At 43.7% G+C, this 20,493-nt stretch overlaps 1 protein-coding gene across 1 annotated transcript in view; it reads left to right on the top strand.

Annotated features, from left to right (window-relative positions):
• GAS7 (growth arrest specific 7) overlaps nt 1-17,577 on the top strand; it is a 91,590-nt gene extending 74,013 nt beyond the window's left edge. Inside the window, exons 8-14 of the mRNA XM_027899716.1 lie at nt 2,542-2,616; nt 5,608-5,686; nt 8,515-8,643; nt 10,164-10,287; nt 12,659-12,738; nt 15,824-15,922; nt 16,640-17,577. Of these exons, the coding sequence (XP_027755517.1) occupies nt 2,542-2,616; nt 5,608-5,686; nt 8,515-8,643; nt 10,164-10,287; nt 12,659-12,738; nt 15,824-15,922; nt 16,640-16,753 (700 nt within the window). The 3' untranslated portion in view covers nt 16,754-17,577. The remainder of the gene's footprint in view (nt 1-2,541; nt 2,617-5,607; nt 5,687-8,514; nt 8,644-10,163; nt 10,288-12,658; nt 12,739-15,823; nt 15,923-16,639) is intronic.
• The last annotated feature ends 2,916 nt before the right edge of the window (nt 17,578-20,493 follow it).

Below are 20,493 nucleotides of genomic sequence, written 5' to 3'. Positions count from 1 at the left end.
AACTTTTAATTAAGCTGTGGTATGTTTAGAAAATGCAAAATAAATAGATTATTTAGCTTCTGCCATGTTCAGCAGATACTTGTATACATCTTTCACTGTTTGTCTGCAACAATTTGTGGAATATTTCTGTAGGCTATGCACTATAGGAAAAGTAATTATGCTTCTGTTGTCTGAAAATTTCATTGTTCCCTTCTAATCTGGAGAAATAGTGTAAAAAGACTGATCATCACTGTCTTCCCACAGTGACAGTTGTGTAGCTGTCTGTCATATACCCTCTACCACCTTTTCTCCCTGTTCCCCCTGTTGTCTTAATTTATTTAGTTTCTTCTTGCATGGCAATCACATCAGATTATCTTTGCCTCCCTTTGTAGCTCTCTCATTTTTCTTTATCCATTTTAACATGGCAAAACTGAAATTGTTTGAGTGGGGGAAAACAAAGCACTTTAGAAAAAAAAAAAGGCATAAGAGAGCAGGAAATAAACATCCAAAGAGAATTAGAAGTAAGAACAGTATGGGTCAAAATGCATTTATAATCTCTAATAATTCTGACTATACAAGGAATGAAATTCTGGAAGTTTTCAAACAAGTTAGTGGAAAACAGAACTTGGAGTTTTTTTGGTGGGAAGGTGGGGTAACTGCCAAACAGCCACATGAGTTTCTTGAGGTGGGCTCACAGGACTCAGGAGTCACGGTGTGTTGGTGTTTCACAGTCACTGCAATCTAGAGTTTGCAGAGTACTTATATGGGGCAGGGCCAAGAGGCAGAATTTTTTCTCCTCTTTGAGGTTTATCATGGGTTTTAACCTCCTTTGGCCACAGATGGTGACAGAACTCCAGGCTGGGATGGAACAATATATGTCTTAGGGCTCTTAAGCAATAGACAGTTCACCTTTTTATTGTTATTTTTTATTGTTATTTCACCTTGCCAGGCAGTCTGCCCTTTCACTAGTGCCATCCACTTGCAGTACAAGTAACATTTGAAATACCTAGAAAAACTTGAAGCCTAGGCTGAGGCTGAGACCAGTGAGGAGCATATTTAGAGTATGTCAGGTGAGATGTGTCTGGATAAAGCTCTTTCCATAGGTCCTAACCCCGTGTAACCTTAAGTGCTAGACAGTTTGTTGGTCTTGTTGGAGCAGGCATGGGGAGCTGGTTGATTTTGTCCTCATGGGAGGGGGAAGAAGAAGACTCCCAGCTCCTGGGTAAGGTCAGTAGTTGTACTGTGCCATACTGAGCTTGGTATCATCTTGGGCCTCAGCCAGCTGCATCCCCAGAGTGCCAGCTCCACGTGCTTTGCTGTGGAGCTGGCAGCTGAAGGACATGTACCTGCTCCCTCTCCTGAATGTCTGTGAGCATAACAACAGGGTGGCACTTTCACTTCCACACCATCCACCAGAATATTTTCAGCAGCCCAGAATATCAGATCCCTCTTAGCTGTCTCAGGGGATCCCTTTTATCTCAAATGTGCCCTGCAAAAGAGCATTTGCTCAACTAGTTACTGCAAATGGGCATGTCAAAAATATTTCACCTCCTGACTTCTCCCTGGACAGAGATGGATTTCAAGCCAGGTTTTGCCCCTGCTTGTACATAGTTGGCATATAACCAGGAGTTGTTCCACCTAGGGGCCACACAGGTCTCTCAAAATGCTCTCTTGAGCAATCTGCGTCAAAAACCAGTGAACAGACAAGTGGTTGCTTTGTCTGGGAGCATGTGTACCTTGCAGTTGTTTTCACTGTAAGAAGAACTCAGGGGAGATGAACATGGTTTCAGACATGACGCACATCATCTCTGGACCAGCAGCTGCTCTTTTCACCCTGCTGAGCCATCAGCATATACCCTTGTCCCCTCACTCCACAGCTGCCCTCGTTCTCCCTGCAGCCGCTCCCACAGTGGTTGTACATCAACACCTTTTCTCTTCTGCACCCTTGCCACTGCCACGCCCAGGTCCTGTTCCTTGGTGTGGTGTCTCTGAGTGAGTGGAGACAAGGACAGGGCAGTGAGTGGAATGAATGAGGGGAAGGGGCTGTATCACCACATGCTGATGAGAGAAGACCCCACCACATCTTTGCCAGCTTTGTCACCTGTAACAGAGCAGGAAGCATTTTGTGTCCCTAAGAAAGGTGCAATCCAGCACCCCAAACCTCATTTGGATTTTTCCTGGATCACTGCATTCCTTCGTCTTTTCTTCAAGGATGTGCAGCCTCACGTTTCACAGCAGATTGAACCACATGCTTCTGGTTCTGCAGATAGTCCATGTTGCACAGCAGAAACACTCTGTCCTTGTTATTTGCTCTCCAGAACTGTAGCTGCTTCTTCTAATTTTATTGCACATGCTGTCCTGTATATAGCCCTGCTCTTGCCACTGCATATTAGCATATGGAGGAGAGAAGACACCTGCCAAGCCCTGGAGATGAAAGGAAAATTCCTATGGCAAAATCCGTTAAAATGCAGAGAATTTCTTCAAATTATGTGTGTGGGTTTCTGCCTTAAAGCTTACTTACTGCTGTCTTTTTATTTTCTCTCTGTGTGTATGTGAGTGTAGGATAAAGATTGAGGAGGAATATGCTAAGAACCTGTCCAAACTGTCTCAGAATTCCTTGGCTGCTCAGGAAGAAGGGTAAGTGTGTCTTTGTGACTTTCACAGAAGATGAATTTTAACATAAAAGCCATTTCTCCCACGCAGGTACATATAATTCCCCCCAGCTTTCCTGTTGAGTAGAGGTTTATTTAGATTAGCACCCTAGTTGTGTTGGAGAAGATGGAATGGCTTCAGAATTGGTTTCGTTATTTCAAGTTTAATGATAACTTTTTAGGAGTATATGTATGAAACGTTGCATTTCCAATCATGTATTTATGCTGTCCTTGTTGTAGCCAGGACTGGGAGCCCCCGGTGGTCCAGGGGAAAATTCACTGCACTGTCACTGCAGAGACCCGGGTTCGATTCCCGGTCGGGGCCCCTCCCCGGGCAGATGGAGCTCGTTAGCCCTGTAAGGCAATCCATCTACGTCCTGAGGACCTCGCTGCCACTGTCCAAGCGTGCTTGGCCCCGGCAGATGAACCTCAGGATTAAAGGGTGGGCTCAGTTCCGCGCACACTGTGTCTCACCTAAAAAATCCAATGCGCAGGCTGGAAGGTGGAAAGACCTTCCCCGGTTCTTCGTTCGCGAAGAAGACTGGCCATGTAGCCAGGACTAGGTCCTTTTGGTATTAGTATGTATACATGCTAAATTACTTAGAAAATGGAAAAATATGTAGAATATATACACTGCTGAGAGTAGATCTGTAAGGTCAATACCAGTACAATCAAGCAGCACAGACAGAGGACAGAAAGTGTCTTCTCATTGGAGGTCTGACCCTTCAAGAAAAGCAGCAGATTGTCCCTTATTTACAACATTTACACACTTTAGAAGTTATTAAGAAGGTACTAGACATTGCAATTCAGACTAGATTGCAATTTTCAGTAATAATGAACAGACACTTCTGAAGGATCAGAGGCTGTTGGCTCTATCTGATCCAACAAATCCTCTAAGCACTGAAAGCCAAGGCTGGAAATTACTGTCCTCACCATAGCTTGGACACAGTGTGTTTCTGCTGGCACTGAAGCTCCACGAGGTATTTGCTCAGTTTCCAGGAGAAAAGGACAGAAACTGCAAGAGGCTAACTAGGCTGTTACTGCTCCAAGCACCTACAGTGACAATGGTTTCTGTCCTTCTTTCCTCTTAGGAGTGGATGCTTACTTGATCTGAGCAAAGCTAAAACCACTTTCTTCCACATCTTCCTCTCACTTTCTCCTACCACTAATAAGAGAAGGGAATTCCTGAAAAAATTAAGGGGAAGGAAACTAGATGAGAATGGATGAAAAGAGAGCGAATGAGGACCAAATTATAAGAAATGTTGAAGTAGGGAACTGCAGCTGATGACCCACTGGTGGTACTGGGATGGTTCTGTCTGGGTTGCTGTGAGCACAGTGCACAGGAGGTGATACAATCCATGGTCACTGAAGTCACTGGAGCTGGATAGGAGATGTAGAAGATGCTCAGCAGGCTGAAATGCTACCTTTTCTTAAATAGATTAGGTAAAATAGTTATTGTCAGTGAGAACTGGGCAGTGGGAGGGGACCTCAGGGTGGTTCTAGGGGAAATGTTGGGAGCATTTCTGTAGGTGAATCTAAGTTATTTAGCTGATGAACACCATACTTGAGAACACAACTCCTTGGAGCAATTTCAGAGATGACAGATCATTGTTTTGAAAGTGCAGATGACAGGCAATTTTTCAGGCTATCAGGAGGGGTCAAATATCATTATTGTTGAAAAGGGTGTGGAGAAGAGATAGAAGGAGCCAGGAATTGTAGATCACCCTGCTTTATTTAACCTTTGTAAAGTGGTAGAATAAACTGTCAGACTTTCTAGAAACAGTTGTTGGAAAACTAAGGTGATGAGCAGCTGTTGTAGATGCATACAGAACAATGCCAAACCAATGCCATTCCTTCAGTGATGGAATTAAAGAGTAACTCAAAGCATCACAGCCCTTAATTTAGTGTAAATTTCTGCAATAGGAGATGGCAGACAAGAAATGATGGTCTAAATAAAGCCTAGTATAAAAAACTAGGTAAGAAATACATAATTTACAAAAAGTAAAGTACAGAAAGTAGCTATGGGCTGGGATCCCATAAGGTTTGTCCCACATTCAGGGGGTTTTTTCAGTGTTTTTGTTATGAATGGCCTATGATGGAATAAATAATGGCTTGACATTATTGACAGAACTAGGAGGGTTAGTATGTACAGTTCAAAGAAAAGATTGCAATTCAGAATTACTTTGTTAAACTGGAGTAAATAACTGGAAAAAAATAATGCATTTTAATGAGGATAAAGCACCAGGTTTTATACTTTCACAGGATGTGAAAGATACAGTTACATAACGGTTTGTGGGAGAAGGGTCTGGCTATAGTGAATCACAAGCTTATTCATCAACAGCTTCATGCTGTTGTCTAAAAAAAGCAATCATATTGAGATATGTAGAAGAAAGAGTGTCTCATACAGAATAATCTGTTACCAGTTTAGCAACCGGAAGACCTGTATTGGAAGACAGGGTAGTTTTGGTAATGATGCTTTAAGAGGAGTCTAGGCTGCTGTAGAGGGTTTGGAGGAGTGTACCTGAGCTGCCATCATCGCGGAAATAATCTGTCCAAAAGAAGAAGACAATTCAGAAATTTTCAAATACTGAAAAGCTTCTCCAAGGAGGAGTAGAGTAATCTGTTTATCAAAAGTAGAGTGTAAAGTAGAAGAGGCAATGGACAAATGGCATTGGTGAGAACTTTGTTATGATAAGGATAAGATACTGAAGGATCTTGCTTATGGGGGCTGTGGCATCTCTGTTGATGACTGGAGATCGTTATGAACCGTGTTTCCAAAGATCTGCTACATACAATGCCAGTACAGTTCTGCCTTGGTCACAAGGGTTGGTTGTCTTCTCAGGTTTCTGTTATCCCTTTTCCATGATTTTGCTCAGCATGACATAGTATGAAGCGTTGTGCCGGATCTGTCTGACAGATCTCGTGGGAAGGGTGGGTAAGAGACAGGGCATTGATCGCTGTCCCTCTGTTCTTCCAGCACACTGGGAGAGGCTTGGGCTCAGCTCAAGAAGAGTCTAGCTGATGAAGCAGAAGTTCATCTCAAATTTTCTTCTAAGGTAAGTAGTTCTTTCTTTTCCGAGGATTTTTGCCCTGAATTGGTATGGATCTCCCTTCAGTATGTGTCAGTGGGGGAAATACACGTGCATATGGTACAAATTCAGAAGAATTAATAAGTTGGCGAACAATCTTACTGAAACTCTATTATTGCTCCCCAAATTGGTGTATTTAATCTATCTGATGAGAAAATTAAAACACATCTAACCTTAGTTTTTTATAAAAAAAGAAGGAAAACTGATTCTAAAGGTTGTTCACCTGAGTTCTAAGTTCTAAGAGAACCAAAGCTCTGGCTTCTTTGTATTGTTAGCCTTTCTGGAAAGTGCGCTGAGAATGTCATGTTATTTTTGGATTTTCTCTGAAGTGATGCCCCAGGAGATTTCTTTTACAAATTATGGTATTTATCTGGGGTTTTTCCATCACATGTGACACGCTCTTGAATCCTGTTACATTATGTTAACCTCTGTGGGTTGTCAAGTTCAATACAGTGGCAGATACCTCAACACAACAGCCCTGTTCTGGAGGAAAATTATAGCTCTGCACTGTTGGTAAGTGATTCTGCAGAGGTTACTCAGGCAACTCGCTGCTGCCTTGGTAACGTGCTGCTGTGCCTCAAACTTCGACATCAGGGCTGAAATTGTGAAATATTTTTTGCTCCCCATTGTCCTCCTGTCCTGTTTTCCAAGAGGAAGAAATGCACCCTGGTGTAGTGTTTGCATGTAGGCGGGCCATGTAGAGGAGCTCTTGCATTATTTTACTTTTGTTTAAGCCCTGCACAGAAACTCCAATAGCATCCTCTAAACCCTCCCCACTGTTAGTGTGCAAAAAAACATGTGGATGTGGCATGTGGTTTAGTGTTGGACCCTGGGCTGTGCTGGGTTAATGGTTGGTCTTGATGATCTTGGAGGTTTTATCCAACTTAACAATCCTATGATTCTATGTTCCCATACCTGTTTGGGAGTTCCTAGCTTTGGCTTCCTTTTATTAACATAATATGTTTTTAAACACACTGATTTTTGGTGTTACTTTCAGAGAAGCTATTCTTAGAGGCAGTAATTCTGTTCCTCATTGATAGTCGACCAAACCCAGTCCTGGCACAAGCAGACAGTACAGTGCAGAGCACACCCACAGTATTCGGGCAAACACCAGCCTTGAAGACACTGAACAGCCTCTGTGACAGTCCTTCCCAGCACTGCTACATGGAGGGTCAGAAACAGAGCAGAGAAGGTGACAGCACTCTCACAGCACTTGGAACATAACATGTTACTGCACTACTGCTGCCTGTACATCCTGGCATGGCAGCTATAAATACAGGCACACGAGGAGTCCTTCGAGAAGACTGTCATGGCATGACTGCTTCAGGTCTTTATTTTTTTTGCCTGGGGCCATGCTGATGAGACTCTCAGAAAAACATTGTCCAGAATTGTCTAGTCCAGCACTCCCAGTCAGAGCAGGACTATCACCCATAGTGGATCAAGTCAGCTACATCTCTGTCTAGCTCAGACTTGAGTATCTCTAAGGACAGAGATTTCAGGATCTCTCTGGTCAGCCTTCTCCAGTGCCCAGCCACCGTTATGGTGACGTTGTGGTGGGTTTTTTAAAACTGTATTCTTCCTGCACGTCCCAAAGCTCAGTTTTCTGTTGTGACTTTGCCTGGCCCTGTGAAGAAGAATTTGGCTCAGTAACCCTTTTATCTGATCTTCAGGTAGATGTACACCATATTAGATCACCAAGGTGCTAGTTTTCATCTGCCTAAACAGACTCCATTTGTTTAACCTTTCTAGAATGTGTGCTGTAGTGTCTTGGCTGAGTTTGTAGCCTCTGTCCAATAAAAGACTGTACTGAACTGTGACAGGAGATGAAATGTCTGAATCACTCCAGAGCATGTTTTCTAGGTGTCAAAACTGTTTATCAGAAGGCCAAAAAAGAATATGATGCAGACTCCATCAGAACTGAGTATTACTGGCTGTCAAGATAAGTCATGTGTCTGGGCTTGATGGAGTTCATTCCAGTGATTTCTTGCCACTGCTTAAAAAGCTTCAACTAAATAATCAGGCTTTTCTTTAGGCTCCCTTATACTTGACAGAGATAAATAAAATGTGGCCTTCTTGGATCTTACTTCACCATACGAGAAATGCAGCTGTGGCACTGCTGCCCATGGACTCACCTCACTGCAGTCAGGGTTCATGGCTTTAGTTTGGGTACTTTGGGTTTTTTAAAGCGAGTTACATCAGTTAGGCCAGAATCAAAATACCTAAAGCAGTGCTCTAGATATTGCCTGTTGTTTGATGTTCTGTGTAAAAAGAGAAATAATCTATTGGAGAGAGAGGAAGACAATTTCTGTCCTTTTGCTCCCTTCAGTTAATACTCCCTTAATAGAGGTCTCCTGCAAAGGGATGAGTTTTGTGGTAGCTTAATTCAGAGCACTCTTGGAGAAGTGTTACTGTCATTGCCTTTGGCTGCAGAGTGTGTAGTGTTTCCTCTTTGTCGTGAGCTCTGCTCAGCAGAAGGAAATGGCCTCAAGTTGTTCCACTGGAGATTAAAATTAGATATTAGGGAAAAAAAAAATCACAGAAAGGGTTTTAAAGCATTGCAACAGGCTGCCCAGGACAGTGGTGGAGTCACCGTCCCTGGAAGTGTTCAAAACCACGTGGATATGGCACTTGAGGACATGGTTTAGGGGTGAATGTGGTGGTTCATAGTTAGACTTGATGATCTTGAAGGTGTTTTCCAACCTTAACAGTTCTGTGCTTCTGTGATTCTGTGAAGAGCCAGGACTTACTGCCCAGCTCCTCATTACTGCCATTTCTTCCTTTGTTTTCCTTACCAGCTTCAGAGTGAGGTAGAGAAACCCCTGCTCAACTTCAGAGAGAACTTTAAGAAAGACATGAAGAAGTGTGATCACCACATCGCAGACTTACGGAAGCACCTGTCCAGCCGCTACACAGCTGTTGAGAAGGTGGGAGCGGGGAAGAAACTGGAGGGTGTCTGAGATACTGCTGGTTTGGGCAGAAAAGCAGCTGCCTGTGAAAAGTTCTGTTCTGCCTCAAAGAACCACAGCTGTTCCTGCTGAGGGCTTTCTGCTGTTAGCTGTGCTTTGTTGGGCCCCACATGTAGTTCGCTGCTTAGCTGAGATCTTGGAAACGGGGGGGCTATAGCAGGGCTACCATCTCACTTCTGAACTGGGTTCTTGTTTCATCCTCCCTGTCACAATTTGGGATGATACATTTCTAATACATTTGATGCAAACGCTTCTTGTCTGTGTGCATCTGGAAGTCACATCTATTGCCCTCAAAATTTAAAACACCTTACCTTAGAATGGGAGCAAGAGTCAGGCCAAAGGCTCACCTGGCTCAGCATCCTCTCATGCAGTGGCTAAAAGCAGATGGCTGAGAAAGGCAGCTCGAACCTTGCCCAGCAAATCACAAATCCCTCACAGGAAACATCCTCACCCAGAAAACCAAACAGCAGCAGCACAACAATAATAGGCTGTTGTAACATGAACCAGCAGGTGGCTCAGGTTGTGGTGTAGGGAGTTTGACCCACAAAAGATCTCTCAGCAGCAGCTGGCAGGTATTGGGATGCTCCTGACTCAGCTGCCAAATTGTATCCTAATGTGGTTTGCTCTTGGATGTAAGTTGGAAGGGAACGTACCATTCTCAGTCAAACCAGAGGTTGCTTGTGCTTTCATTAAAGATCAGCAGGAGTTCACCCAGGGACAGAAATGTTGCAGGATACACAAGGTCATTAGGCTGTGTGTATGCATGGAAGACATTTTTCTGCAAAACAGTAAGTTAGTTCTTCACACTCATATCTGCAAAGAAGCTCAGTAGTGACACTGAGAAGAATGAATTAGAGTACCCTTGAGGAGAAAGAGTTACAGCAGGGAGGAGCCATGCCTGCAGTGCATAAGAAGTGCTCAGCCCCTCACCAATTGCTGTTCTGCAGCTCCCTCTCTCTGCAGAACTGCAAATGGAAAAAAATCCAGTAATGCCTTAAGAGAGTTGTAATGTTTAGGCTGGTGTGACAGGGGAAAACTGCAAGGTGCTAAGGTGCTAATTTTGTAAGTTACTTGAAATTATTTCAACTATTCAGGTCCCTAGAAAAAAGAATGGAAGAGGTGTCTTGGTAATGATGGTGTTTAAGACATTTGGAAAAAGCTCCAGCTCTCCTTTCTTCCAGAAATAGTGAGAAAGCTGTTAAGAAACATGAGTCTGATGATGCCATTTGTCCTGTAATTTTCTGAGAGTCTACAGAGAGTTCAGATGCTTTTGTGATTTGTTGTTGCCAACTTCTCTGTGGTCATAGGACATTTCTTTGAACACCACATGATGTTGTAAGAACCTGAATCCCAGTTAGGAGCCAGTTTCAAGCAAAGTCTCTGACTCTTTGCTGACAAATACTTGTGTGAAGGAGTCCTAGAAGGCTGAAAGCAGCTGGCAGTTCTTTTCCTTTAAAACACCTGACTCTTCTTTAAAGGCCCGGAAGGCCTTGACAGAGAGACAGAAGGATCTGGAAATGAAAACGCAGCAGCTCGAGGTGAAGCTCAGCAACAAGACAGAAGAAGAAATCAAGAAGGCGAGACGGAAGTCCACTCAGGCAGGTGAGTACCTGTGTCCGTCCTCAGTGCAAGTGAGCATGGCCCCACGAGAACAAGATGGGATGCAACTGCCCATCACTCCACAGCGTTCTTGTTTTTTAATATTGTAGCTGCAAAGTCAAAGTGAACCATGGTACAAATCTGTGATATTAAATCCTCTGAAGAAACAAGCCTAGGTTTTCCAACTCACATCTCACAACTTGTTGATAAGTGGGGTGAGAACAGTAAAAGTAGGGTGAGTTGTCCTTCTGTTTTGTGAAAGCTCCTTAGATTACAGAATGTTTGTGGAACTTTCCAGGTCAGATTCAGAGAAGCTCAGCTGAGGATGTTTTTTCCTTAAATTGTAGTTTGTTCCTTGGTTCTTTCCTAAATCACAGTCACCCACAACTATGTGGGTGCCTGTTGTACTTGCTATTGCTGTCTTTTTCCTTGAAAGTGATTTTTTTGTCTTTTTTCCACTGCTACTCAGTGATTAAAATAATTTCTATTGTAGGTATACTGAGGAGATAGTAGTGTGTGCTATACTGCACTGAGGACACAGCTACTTTCTGTGACCTATGCATATTTTACAGAAGCTCAAGCCACTGCATGATCCTTCAGGAACTTTTTTGAGATCTGCAAAGCTGATATGTGCAGCTCCATTAGTACCTTTGCTGAAAATAGGTTTTAGCTAGGGCTTCCATGTTTCATCCCTTCATAGGGATGATCCTTGGCATGTGTGGGTTTTGAGGAGAGTCACTGGCAGTGTGACCATGTGTATAGGCAATCATTTGAGGAGAAATAAAAGTTACGAGTTCACGACAGGAGGCTCCATGAGAGATGTTCTTTATTCACCTGCAAATTCACAGACACTCTGTGTTCCGTGCATCCTTAGAAATTGGTTATAATGGGTACTTATTGAACAAGCAAGAGAGAGATGAAGATCTAAGTTTGTTGTGAGTCTTCCCATTGTTGTTCTCCACTTGGTGCCACCGTCCTGGTGTGTGGCAGATGAGGTTTTGTCCCAACCCCACAGACAGTGGTTCCCAGAAGCAGCATGTGGTCATCTGGCTTTGAAAGGAGCTCTCTTGGCAAGTGGGTGATAGGACTAGAAAGCTCTAGAGCAGAGCCCTTCTATGATCCCATTGGTTACTGATAGGTGGTGTTCCTTTCTGCTCTTATGGACTGTTCCTGTGTTTCATGGCTTTCTTGTTCCCGACTGTCCAGTGGCTCAGATTGACTCGAGCAGGTGGAGGGTAACCCCATGTCAAAGAGCCCCTGAGGAGCCTCCTACAATGTGGGAGCCATTAGTTCAAACTTGCCATAGAATCACAGAATGGGTTGGAAGGGACCTTAAAGGTCGTCTCATTCCAACCCCTCCACCACGTGCAGGGACACTTTCCACTAGACCTAGTCATGTCGGACTTTGCATCCCCCTCCTGGGTGGATAAGCTTATTGCCAAGCTTTGAGCCCTGAATCATGGCTTCTTCATAGAGTTTGGTTGCCACCCAAAGTTCTAAATCCATGAGAAACTTCCAGATGCATTTACATCTTTGGCTCTGGTTGGTCTGTGGAGTCCTGTTCTTAAAGCTTGATTTGTCCCCAGTTTATGTATAAAGACCATTTTGCACCTAAAATAACAAGATGAATTTGAGCCCTGGACCTAGACATCAAACCATTCAGGAAAGCGAAACTGAACCTTATTTAAAGAACTAAGAGAATTCCCTAGGTGAAAAGCAGCAATCTCTGAGACATGCCTTCTAGATTTTCCACCCACCTTTCCCTCTGTCAGAGCAGAGTCCGGCAACGAAGAAAAAAATGGAAAGAACAACAGGTTCTTGTGTTACTGCCCTGAACACAGGAGGCAGCTGGAGCTCAGCTGGTATCGGGCATCTCCCGAGGCTGTAGAATGCATGAGGCTGCAAATAAGCATCACTTCATCTAACAGCTGAAGCCTGATGCATTGCTTCCATTTGAAACGGAGACCTCTTAGAATACAGTCTCACCTACAGAGTGCTACCGTTCAGCTCCGTAACTCATATTATTATTGATTTCCCATTTTAATTACTTTATTTTTCAGATACAACTTTCTGTCTGTGACTTTTTTTTTTTTTAACTGAAGTAACTTGCTTTCATATTTCTGGGCATTCTGTAAAATACTACTTAATGCTCATATTTGTTTCTCCTTCCCCTTCATTCTTTCTCACCCCAATCACCTGCTTTTTTGCCTCACATCAAGTGCATGCAAGTTGAAATGTAAACAAATGTCATGTGACAGAACTGCCGTGAGCTCCACCAGGGCTGATCTTCAGACCCTCAGGGTCTGTCTACAAAACCTGACTTGCATTTTCCTTCTAAGCTCTGGCTAACGTGTTGCTGTCTTGACACTTTCAGGAGATGACCTGATGCGCTGTGTGGATCTTTACAATCAAGCCCAGTCCAAGTGGTTTGAGGAGATGGTGACCACCACTCTGGTACATAACATCTAACACTGTAACGTTCCAAAATTGTAATGGCCTACAGCATTCATCATTCACAGCTAGTTCAGTGCAAAGGAATGGGGAAAACTGGGTGATATCTCTCCCAATGCATTTCCCATTCTCAGTGCTAAGAAATCCTCATTTTTAGGGGGAGGAAGAAATAATTGTTTCTTTGCAGAACGCATTAAACCAGTTCAGGACTGCTTAGGGGCTAGGACGCTAGAATTGTCCTCAGGAAGGATGAAGTAACGCACCAGAAAAACATGGAAAAACACATAATAAATCACTGTATCCACTTATACATTAATAAATTTTTGTATTCCATGATTTTACAATTTCTTCTGGAGTATTGCCAGCTCAGACAAGGCATGCTTGGCTCTCCATTGGGCTATTGTTTTGCTTTTCTGAAGGTAACACACCTCACAGACCTAATCTGTAGACTTTTGGGTTTAGGCACCAAGATACAGCTTTGTTGTGCCAGGAGGCAGATGTTTTCCCAAAAACAGAAGACAAGAGAAAAAACTGGCTGTTCCTGTACATAAAGGACCTGGTTTCCTCTTTACCTTCACGAGCATTTTCTCACCGATGCAGGTGACACTGACCATCTGAGCCATTGTGGCCAGATATGGCCAGATATGTAATAGAATCAGGGAATGGTTTGGGTTGGAAGGGACCTTAGAGACTATCTCATTCTTACCCCCCTGCCATGGGCAGGGACACCTTCCACTAGTCCAGGTTGCTCCAAGCCCCGTCCAACCCGGCCTTGGGCACTTCCAGGAATGGGGCAGCCGCAGCTTCTCTGGGCAACCAACCTGTGCCAGGGCCTCCCCACCCTCACAGGGAAGAATTTCTTCCTAATGTCTAACCTAACCCTACTTCAGCTTAAAGCCAGCCCCTCTTGTTCTGTCACTCCAGGCCCTTGTCCTAAGTCCCTCTTCAGCTCTCCTGGAGCCTCTTTGGGCACTGGAAGGGGCTCTCAGGTCTCCCTGGAGCCCTCTCTTCTCCAGGTGACCAGCCCCAGCTCTCCCAGCCTAAGTTGCTACAAGCTACCTCAGAGCTTCTTCGTGGCCTCCTCTGGACTCGGTCCAGCAGCTCCTTGTCCTTCTTATGGTGCAGCCCCTGATCTGTGTGCAGTGCTCCAGGTGGGGTCTCACTAGAGCAGAGTGGGAGGATTACCTGCCTCTACTGTATATGTGAGCTGCATATTTGCTCCCAGAGAAGGCACAACTTGCAGGTGCACTAGGAGATGGCTCAAGTGGGCAGCCATAGCCTGCAGCTGGACAGCAGGTTTGTCAGTTGTGGAACTCAGGCTGATAAGCATGCGAAGGCAACTCTTGATACACATGAATATAAAATCTAAATTGAAACTGTCTGTGTCTGATCAGCTCAGACACAGATTATTTCATATACAATAATACCAAGTTGAGAGTGTCAAGGTCTGAAGATTTCTGCTTCCTCCCTGAAGTTTCTGGTGCATATACAGTGGATGTTCTGCATATGTCACTAGCACACTGGGTTTGGTGTTGTAGTCCTGCATATCTGTGCCCTAAAAAAGGGAGTCTGAGTTTAAAGTGGGCCATTTTTTTTCATAATAGCAGTACATCAGTTGCAACAGCAATAGGAGCCCTATCCATTCTATAAACCCCTTTGCTCATCTTCCTCCCCAAGCAGATAGTCTGCTACTTGAGATTTTTGTGCTATAATGAAGAACGTTTCCCAGGAGACATTTAACAAGTTGCAGATAGCACCAGGAAGGCCATGTAGCAGCCTGCTTGCTTGTATAAGTTTCAGCTGCATTCTGCTGTAATGCTCAATAAGTGGGCACCAGAATGCCCTCTGAGGGCAGGTTTTGTAACATTTGGCCCCACAGTGTATGTCTTTAAAGGCAGACTTCCATAGCATGTCACTTCTGCTGCTGCTGCTTAGATCATAGAATCATAGAACCATTGTAGAATCATAGAGTTGGAACAGACCCATTAGGATCATCAAGTCCAACTCCTGGCCTTGCATAGGACACCCCAAGAATCCCAACATGTGCCTATCCAAATGCTTCTTGAACTCAGATTGGTTTAGTGCTGTGATTGTTTTCCTGAGTAGCCCGTTCCACTGCTCAACCACCCTCTAGGTGAAAAACCTTTTCTTGATAACCAGCCTAAACCTCTCCACATGCAGCTCCAGCCATTTTCTCGAGTCCTATACTGGTCACGAGAGTCAAGAAATCTCTGCCTGCCCCTCTGCTACCCCTCATGAGGATGTTGAAGACCACAATGAGGTCTGACCTCAGTCTCCTTCAGGCTGAACAAACCAAGTGCCCTCAGCTGCTGCTCATACAGCTTCCCCTTAAGGCCCTTCACCATCTTCTTGGCCCTCCTTTGGACGCTCTGTAATGGCACAATGTCTTTTTTATATTGGGGTACCAAAAACTGCACACAGTACTCAAGGTGAGGCCACACCAGAGGGACTAAATGCAGATTTTGGGGTATAATCATAGCATAGTCAGAATCCAGAAGAGGGATGCAAAAAATATCATAAGGAAAGATAGAAATCTCCTGCCTTTCCAACTAAAGTTTTGCTGGGGTCTGCTTACTGCCAGCTTGGCAAGGGAGAAACTTGTCCCAGCTCATGACCTGGTGAACAGATAAAAGTGCTCTGACAGGTATCTGGTTGGCATTGGGGCAGTCTGAGCCATACACCTCAGTGTGCTTCCCGCTTCCCCAAGGAATCACTGTAACTTCTGGAGCTAGTAACAAAGTATGCAGAACTTCTTGCAAGAAACAGATTCCCTCTTGCTTCCCTCTCTGAAGGCAGTGGCTCCACTCTCTGCCTTGGTTGTCTCAGTTTTTGAGCCTTTTGGAAAGGTTTCAACCTTCTTTTCTGTTGTGTTCAGACTGAGATGGCTGCTGTTGCTTGCTGTGTCTGATTCTCTGCAGAGCAGAGGAATGTGAAACCACAGAGTCCAGCTCCAAAGCATGACTCCGAGGCAGTGAACTCATTGGCAGCCTTTTGTGTGTCATCCTTTCTCTGGGTTTTCAAGCTCAGGTTCAAGTAAAAATATGGACTTGTTTTTCTTCATGTCCAGGAGCTTGAGAGACTAGAAGTTGAGAGGGTGGAGATGATTCGGCAGCATCTGTGCCAGTACACACAGCTGCGGCACGAGACAGACATGTTCAACCAAAGCGTAAGTCTGCTTTTTGTTCGATTTCTGTGATCTTCACTGCCTTTCAGCTGAACAGGATGGCCCCTCCTGACCTGACTGACCTGTGTCAAAAGACATGTGAGAAGTGTCTGCAGTCAGCTTGTTAATCTGCAGCAGTACTGTGCTGCCTCCCTGCAGTCTTGCTCCTCCAGGATTCTGATCCTGGTCACATTTCATACTGCTGGATCAGAGCTCTTTGCTGGGAGAGATACAACTGCTTGAAGTTCATTTGGCCAGTATGAGCCATTATTAGCTCTCCCAGCATGAAGCACTGCTCACTGAGGTCTTCTATTTGTGCAAGAAAAATGGTAAATAATTTCACTGAGATGGAAGTAGATACATTTTTCCTACTAAAAACTGGCTACTTATTAAATATAAAATATAGAAGATGCATGCTAACCTCAGTACAGTTGTATTTGGGGTAAAGCACAGAGTACAGGACAGGAGTCAGGGACCAACTGGCCAATGCCTGGCACAGGAAGCCTGTCTCTGCTTCACGTTAAATCTCCTTCATCTCTGCTCCCCGCTACAAGGCTGCACATTCAGACCTGGCTGCTGTGCACCAAGTCTCATGTATGTGCAGCTCTCACTTGTCTGTGAATGCAGTGTTGGCATGCCTGTAGCTGCTCTACATGTAAGAGCAATGACTCTGCTTGAAATGTGCCCTTGACATTTGGATTCTTGTTTTCTTCGTTTTAGACAGTAGAACTTGTGGATCAGTTGCTTCGGAAAGTGGATCCTGCCAAGGACAGGGAACTGTGGGTGAAAGAACACAAAACTGGAGATATCCGACCTGTGGACATGGAAATATAGACTGATCATCTATAGTTGTATGTGATGAGTCCACTGAATTAACAGGCTAACGTTTGTTTTTTAAGGTTCAGAAGAGCATAGGGAAGAGGTTGTTTTACTACCAGACACCTTGTAATTTATGCCTGTATGGGCTATCTCTGTTTCATTTAGTCATTACAATGGTCCTCATTGTCCTAAGCCTTAAGCACCAGACATTCCAGGGTGAAGAAACCAGATGTGTGCTTCCCCCCAGAGGTTCCCAATTGCACGCAGCTTCCAGAAGAAATCTGCTTTCTGGTACAGAAAGTGCTCTGTTCTTCAGTGACTTTGTTCTCCACCCCTTGCATGACTATCTTTATACAGTATGTTATAACAACCATGCAGTGAGCCTCTGGCCACCAAGTACATAACCGAACATGATGCAGGAGGCAAGGAAGTCCTGATCATGAATCCCAGGTCTATCACTGACTGCTTTCATGGCCACAGGCAAGTCAACTAACTTTCCTGGCTGCCCCATCTACAAAATATGTGTATCTCACAGCAATGTTATGTGAATACATTGATTTCATATAACACTGTTTTTCACCATGGCAGTGAAGTGATGGCCCTTCTCCCCAAATCTGTGGAGAAGACTCCTGTTCTTCCTGTTTTATACTCCCTCTCAGGGATACATAAACCCATTATTATGATTTCTGTTGTAGGCCAATCGATAAGGTTGAAAGTGTTACCATCACTGTTTTTATCAGGAAAGACTTGGTTGTGCTATACCTACCTCATTATCTGTCGGAGTGCCCTCAATGACAGGAGGTTATATACCAAGGAATAAATGAGATGTTCAAAACCTATCCTGCTTGTGCAAGATGTTTTTCACAGAATCTTCCTAAGGACAGTCCTTGTAGTTTACTTGGTTTAAATTTCCCTTTGTTGGTTCCTTCAGGTGAATATCACAGACTTAGACGTCTTTAATTACCAAGTTTGTCCAGATAAATTTTGGCTTTTATCTTTTTGGAGCCTGATTTTCAAAGGTGCCATGAATCTGTGATTGCTAGATTGCATTCAGTGTAGATTTAGTTGCCCACCGCTTCTGTAGTCAGTCTGAACCTGAGGTTTTTTCTATGTTACCCTTACTGCAAACCACCAAAAATTCAATGCTGCTCTTGGCAAATAGTGTTATGTAGTTTGGAGGCTGGTTTTGAACAGACACTTATTTTATTCTCCTGCTGTTATTTCTGATTGATTACTCAGTCTTGCTGTCAATATATTTTTTTCAGCATTTCATACGATGCAAAGATTCTTCAGATTCTTGCTATAGATTCAACAGAAACCTTGATTCTCACCACTGTGGCCTTTACTCAGTATTTAATGTGGTGTTAGCTACAACTTCCCAGACATAGTCTTTCATTTAATGCACAGTTATGCTCCATTTTATTTCACTGTTATTGTCTTTTTCTCCTCAGCACCAGAATTGCATCCTTCTTTTGTTCCACTGCTCTTCCAAGTTTTTTTTCACCAGCCTCAAAGCGCTGTGATTAGATCACTGGGAATCAGTAAAAGTCTTATCTGAGGCATGTTTATAATATTGCTGCAGTGGTTATTTTTCTGGTTTGTTATATCAAACTGAATTCTCTTGCTTTTTCCTGTTGTTCCTTTTTTCTCAACCATCTCTTTATGAGTACAGGTTCATTCCTGTCTTGCAAATGCTCCTGCTACCCACTTCTCTGCTGCCTCATTAACCTTTATAAACCTTTGCATGTTGGCAGGTGTAGTGTCATGACTACCATGTGCTCGGGATCACTCTTACTGATGTGACACCTCCTGTGCTGCACTTCCACTGCACACTTTGGAATTTGGACTAATATTTAATTCTTGGTGTTGGAAGAGCTCGTTGCAGAGACCATTGCAACACCACGTTTAGTTTGCCTGAGCATTGTTTAGTCCTTGAGCTCAGTTAGAGCACAAATTCTTCCCTGGACTCCTCTTTCCATTCTGCCTTCTTCCCTCAAGCAGAGTAGTTTCTGGATGAGCTCTCATTTTCAGTCTTCCTACTGATTCACTTGCTGTCCTATTAATTTTTGGGCATGCCAGTGTATACTTTTCCTAACTCTTACCTTGCACTTTGGAGGACAGGCACTTTTTTATTTTTTAAACCACAAGTGCAGGGTGAGCTTTTAAAACTTCAGTGGCCAAATATAATGGGAGTACATCAGAGCTGCATCTCAGGTTGCCCCCGTGTTCTAGGCTGTATTGTAAATTGAAATGAGCAATCTTGACAACACCTAAGCACATTCTTGTTTTGATTGCAAAACCAAACTAGTTGTGCACTTTATACAGTATTCTCCTTAATAAATACCTGAAATAATCTGTTATCAATTAGACTTTATTTTTCCACTTTCTTTAAAGATGTATGTTATTTTATCTATTTTGGATTGGAAATGCTATCCATTAGCACAGGTTTTTCTGAGGACTGAAATGTGTTCCTCTGCTAAGGTGTATTTAAGCCACTCTCAATTCCTAGTTGTATTTTCTGGTAATTTTTCTTCTTTCCTTTTTTTTTTATTTTCAGATAGTTTTCCTGATTCTAGTTTTTGGTCCATTTGAAATGTTGTAGGGATGTGTCAGTTGCACAGAACAGTAATTCTCTTAATGGAATCTGTATCTCTTCTTCATTTCAATAACCAGAGGAGGGCACTGGTACCTAGTTCTTGATCTTTCCCAGCCCCGGGAGACTCATGCTGCTCTGTGACAGGTGAGATGCTTCCTCTGCAACAACACTTCCATCTGTAATTGGTGGAAGTGTTAAGGAATTTTTGCTGTTGCTTCTAGACAGTTTCTAGCATATTTCTTTCAAAAGATGATATTCCTTCATGATACAACACTGTAGATCAGTGGGATCAGTGTTATCTGGCTTTGTTCTTTGTTATCTGGCTGGTGGATCCTGGACCTTAGAGATCAGGGAATGCTGGAGCCCCTGTGCTTCTGAACTGACAGCATCCTCAAAGGAGGTAGTGGTATATGTGAAGGAAAGCATGGGTGTTTGCCCTCATGTTCATTCTTATGAAGGTAAAGAAGGTAACTTTGGGAGTTTCAGAAGTGCTCTGTTCATCTTCCACCTAGTTTCAAAAATGCAGTGGAATCCAGTCTTTCCATGTGCTTATCCTAAACAGCTGCTTCTCCAGAGCAAGATCAAAGTTTTGTGTTAAGTTAAAATAACTAGCATGTGTTGATACTGCATGATGGTGTTGTAATTAATAGAACAGCAAAATAAGTCTTTTACCTGCATACATACTGAACTTAGGCATCATCTTGTTTCATCTGGCGGGTGGGCTCACACACTTGGTGTGTTTTTGCTGGTTTAGTCACTATGGGTATCAGATTTACAGGGCTGTCTTGCATCTTCATATGCTCTGAGGTCACAGAGCAGAAGGTGAGCACTTGATTAGTATTGTGTGCTTTCACCTGCACAGGTACAACACATGGGAATTTGCCTCTGGTCCTTGTAGCTCTGGTAGATCTGCTTCCCCAGGTCTGTTGAAGCCACCTGTGCTTTGGGTGTTGTCCTGCCACCCCTGTGGAGCTCCCTCTTTGTCTGAGCAATGCTGTCACACACTTGTGCCATGCTGTATGGCTCTCTGGTGATCTCCACTTCCGCCAAGACCCTCTTGGCCCTTGTCTCAATGAAAGGGCTTCCTGAATTCCTATGGCTTTGGATCTGTTGGGTGTGCTGACACCAGTTACCATGGCTAGTGAGGTGCTTGTCAGCT

This window comes from Empidonax traillii, unplaced genomic scaffold (genome assembly GCF_003031625.1).
Source record: "Empidonax traillii isolate 1590-97213 ecotype Southwest subspecies unplaced genomic scaffold, ASM303162v1 scaffold685:size505991, whole genome shotgun sequence".
NCBI lineage: Eukaryota > Metazoa > Chordata > Aves > Passeriformes > Tyrannidae > Empidonax > Empidonax traillii.
The sequence above is the reverse complement of the archived record's forward strand: the minus strand, read 5'-3'. Positions and strand labels throughout refer to the sequence as shown.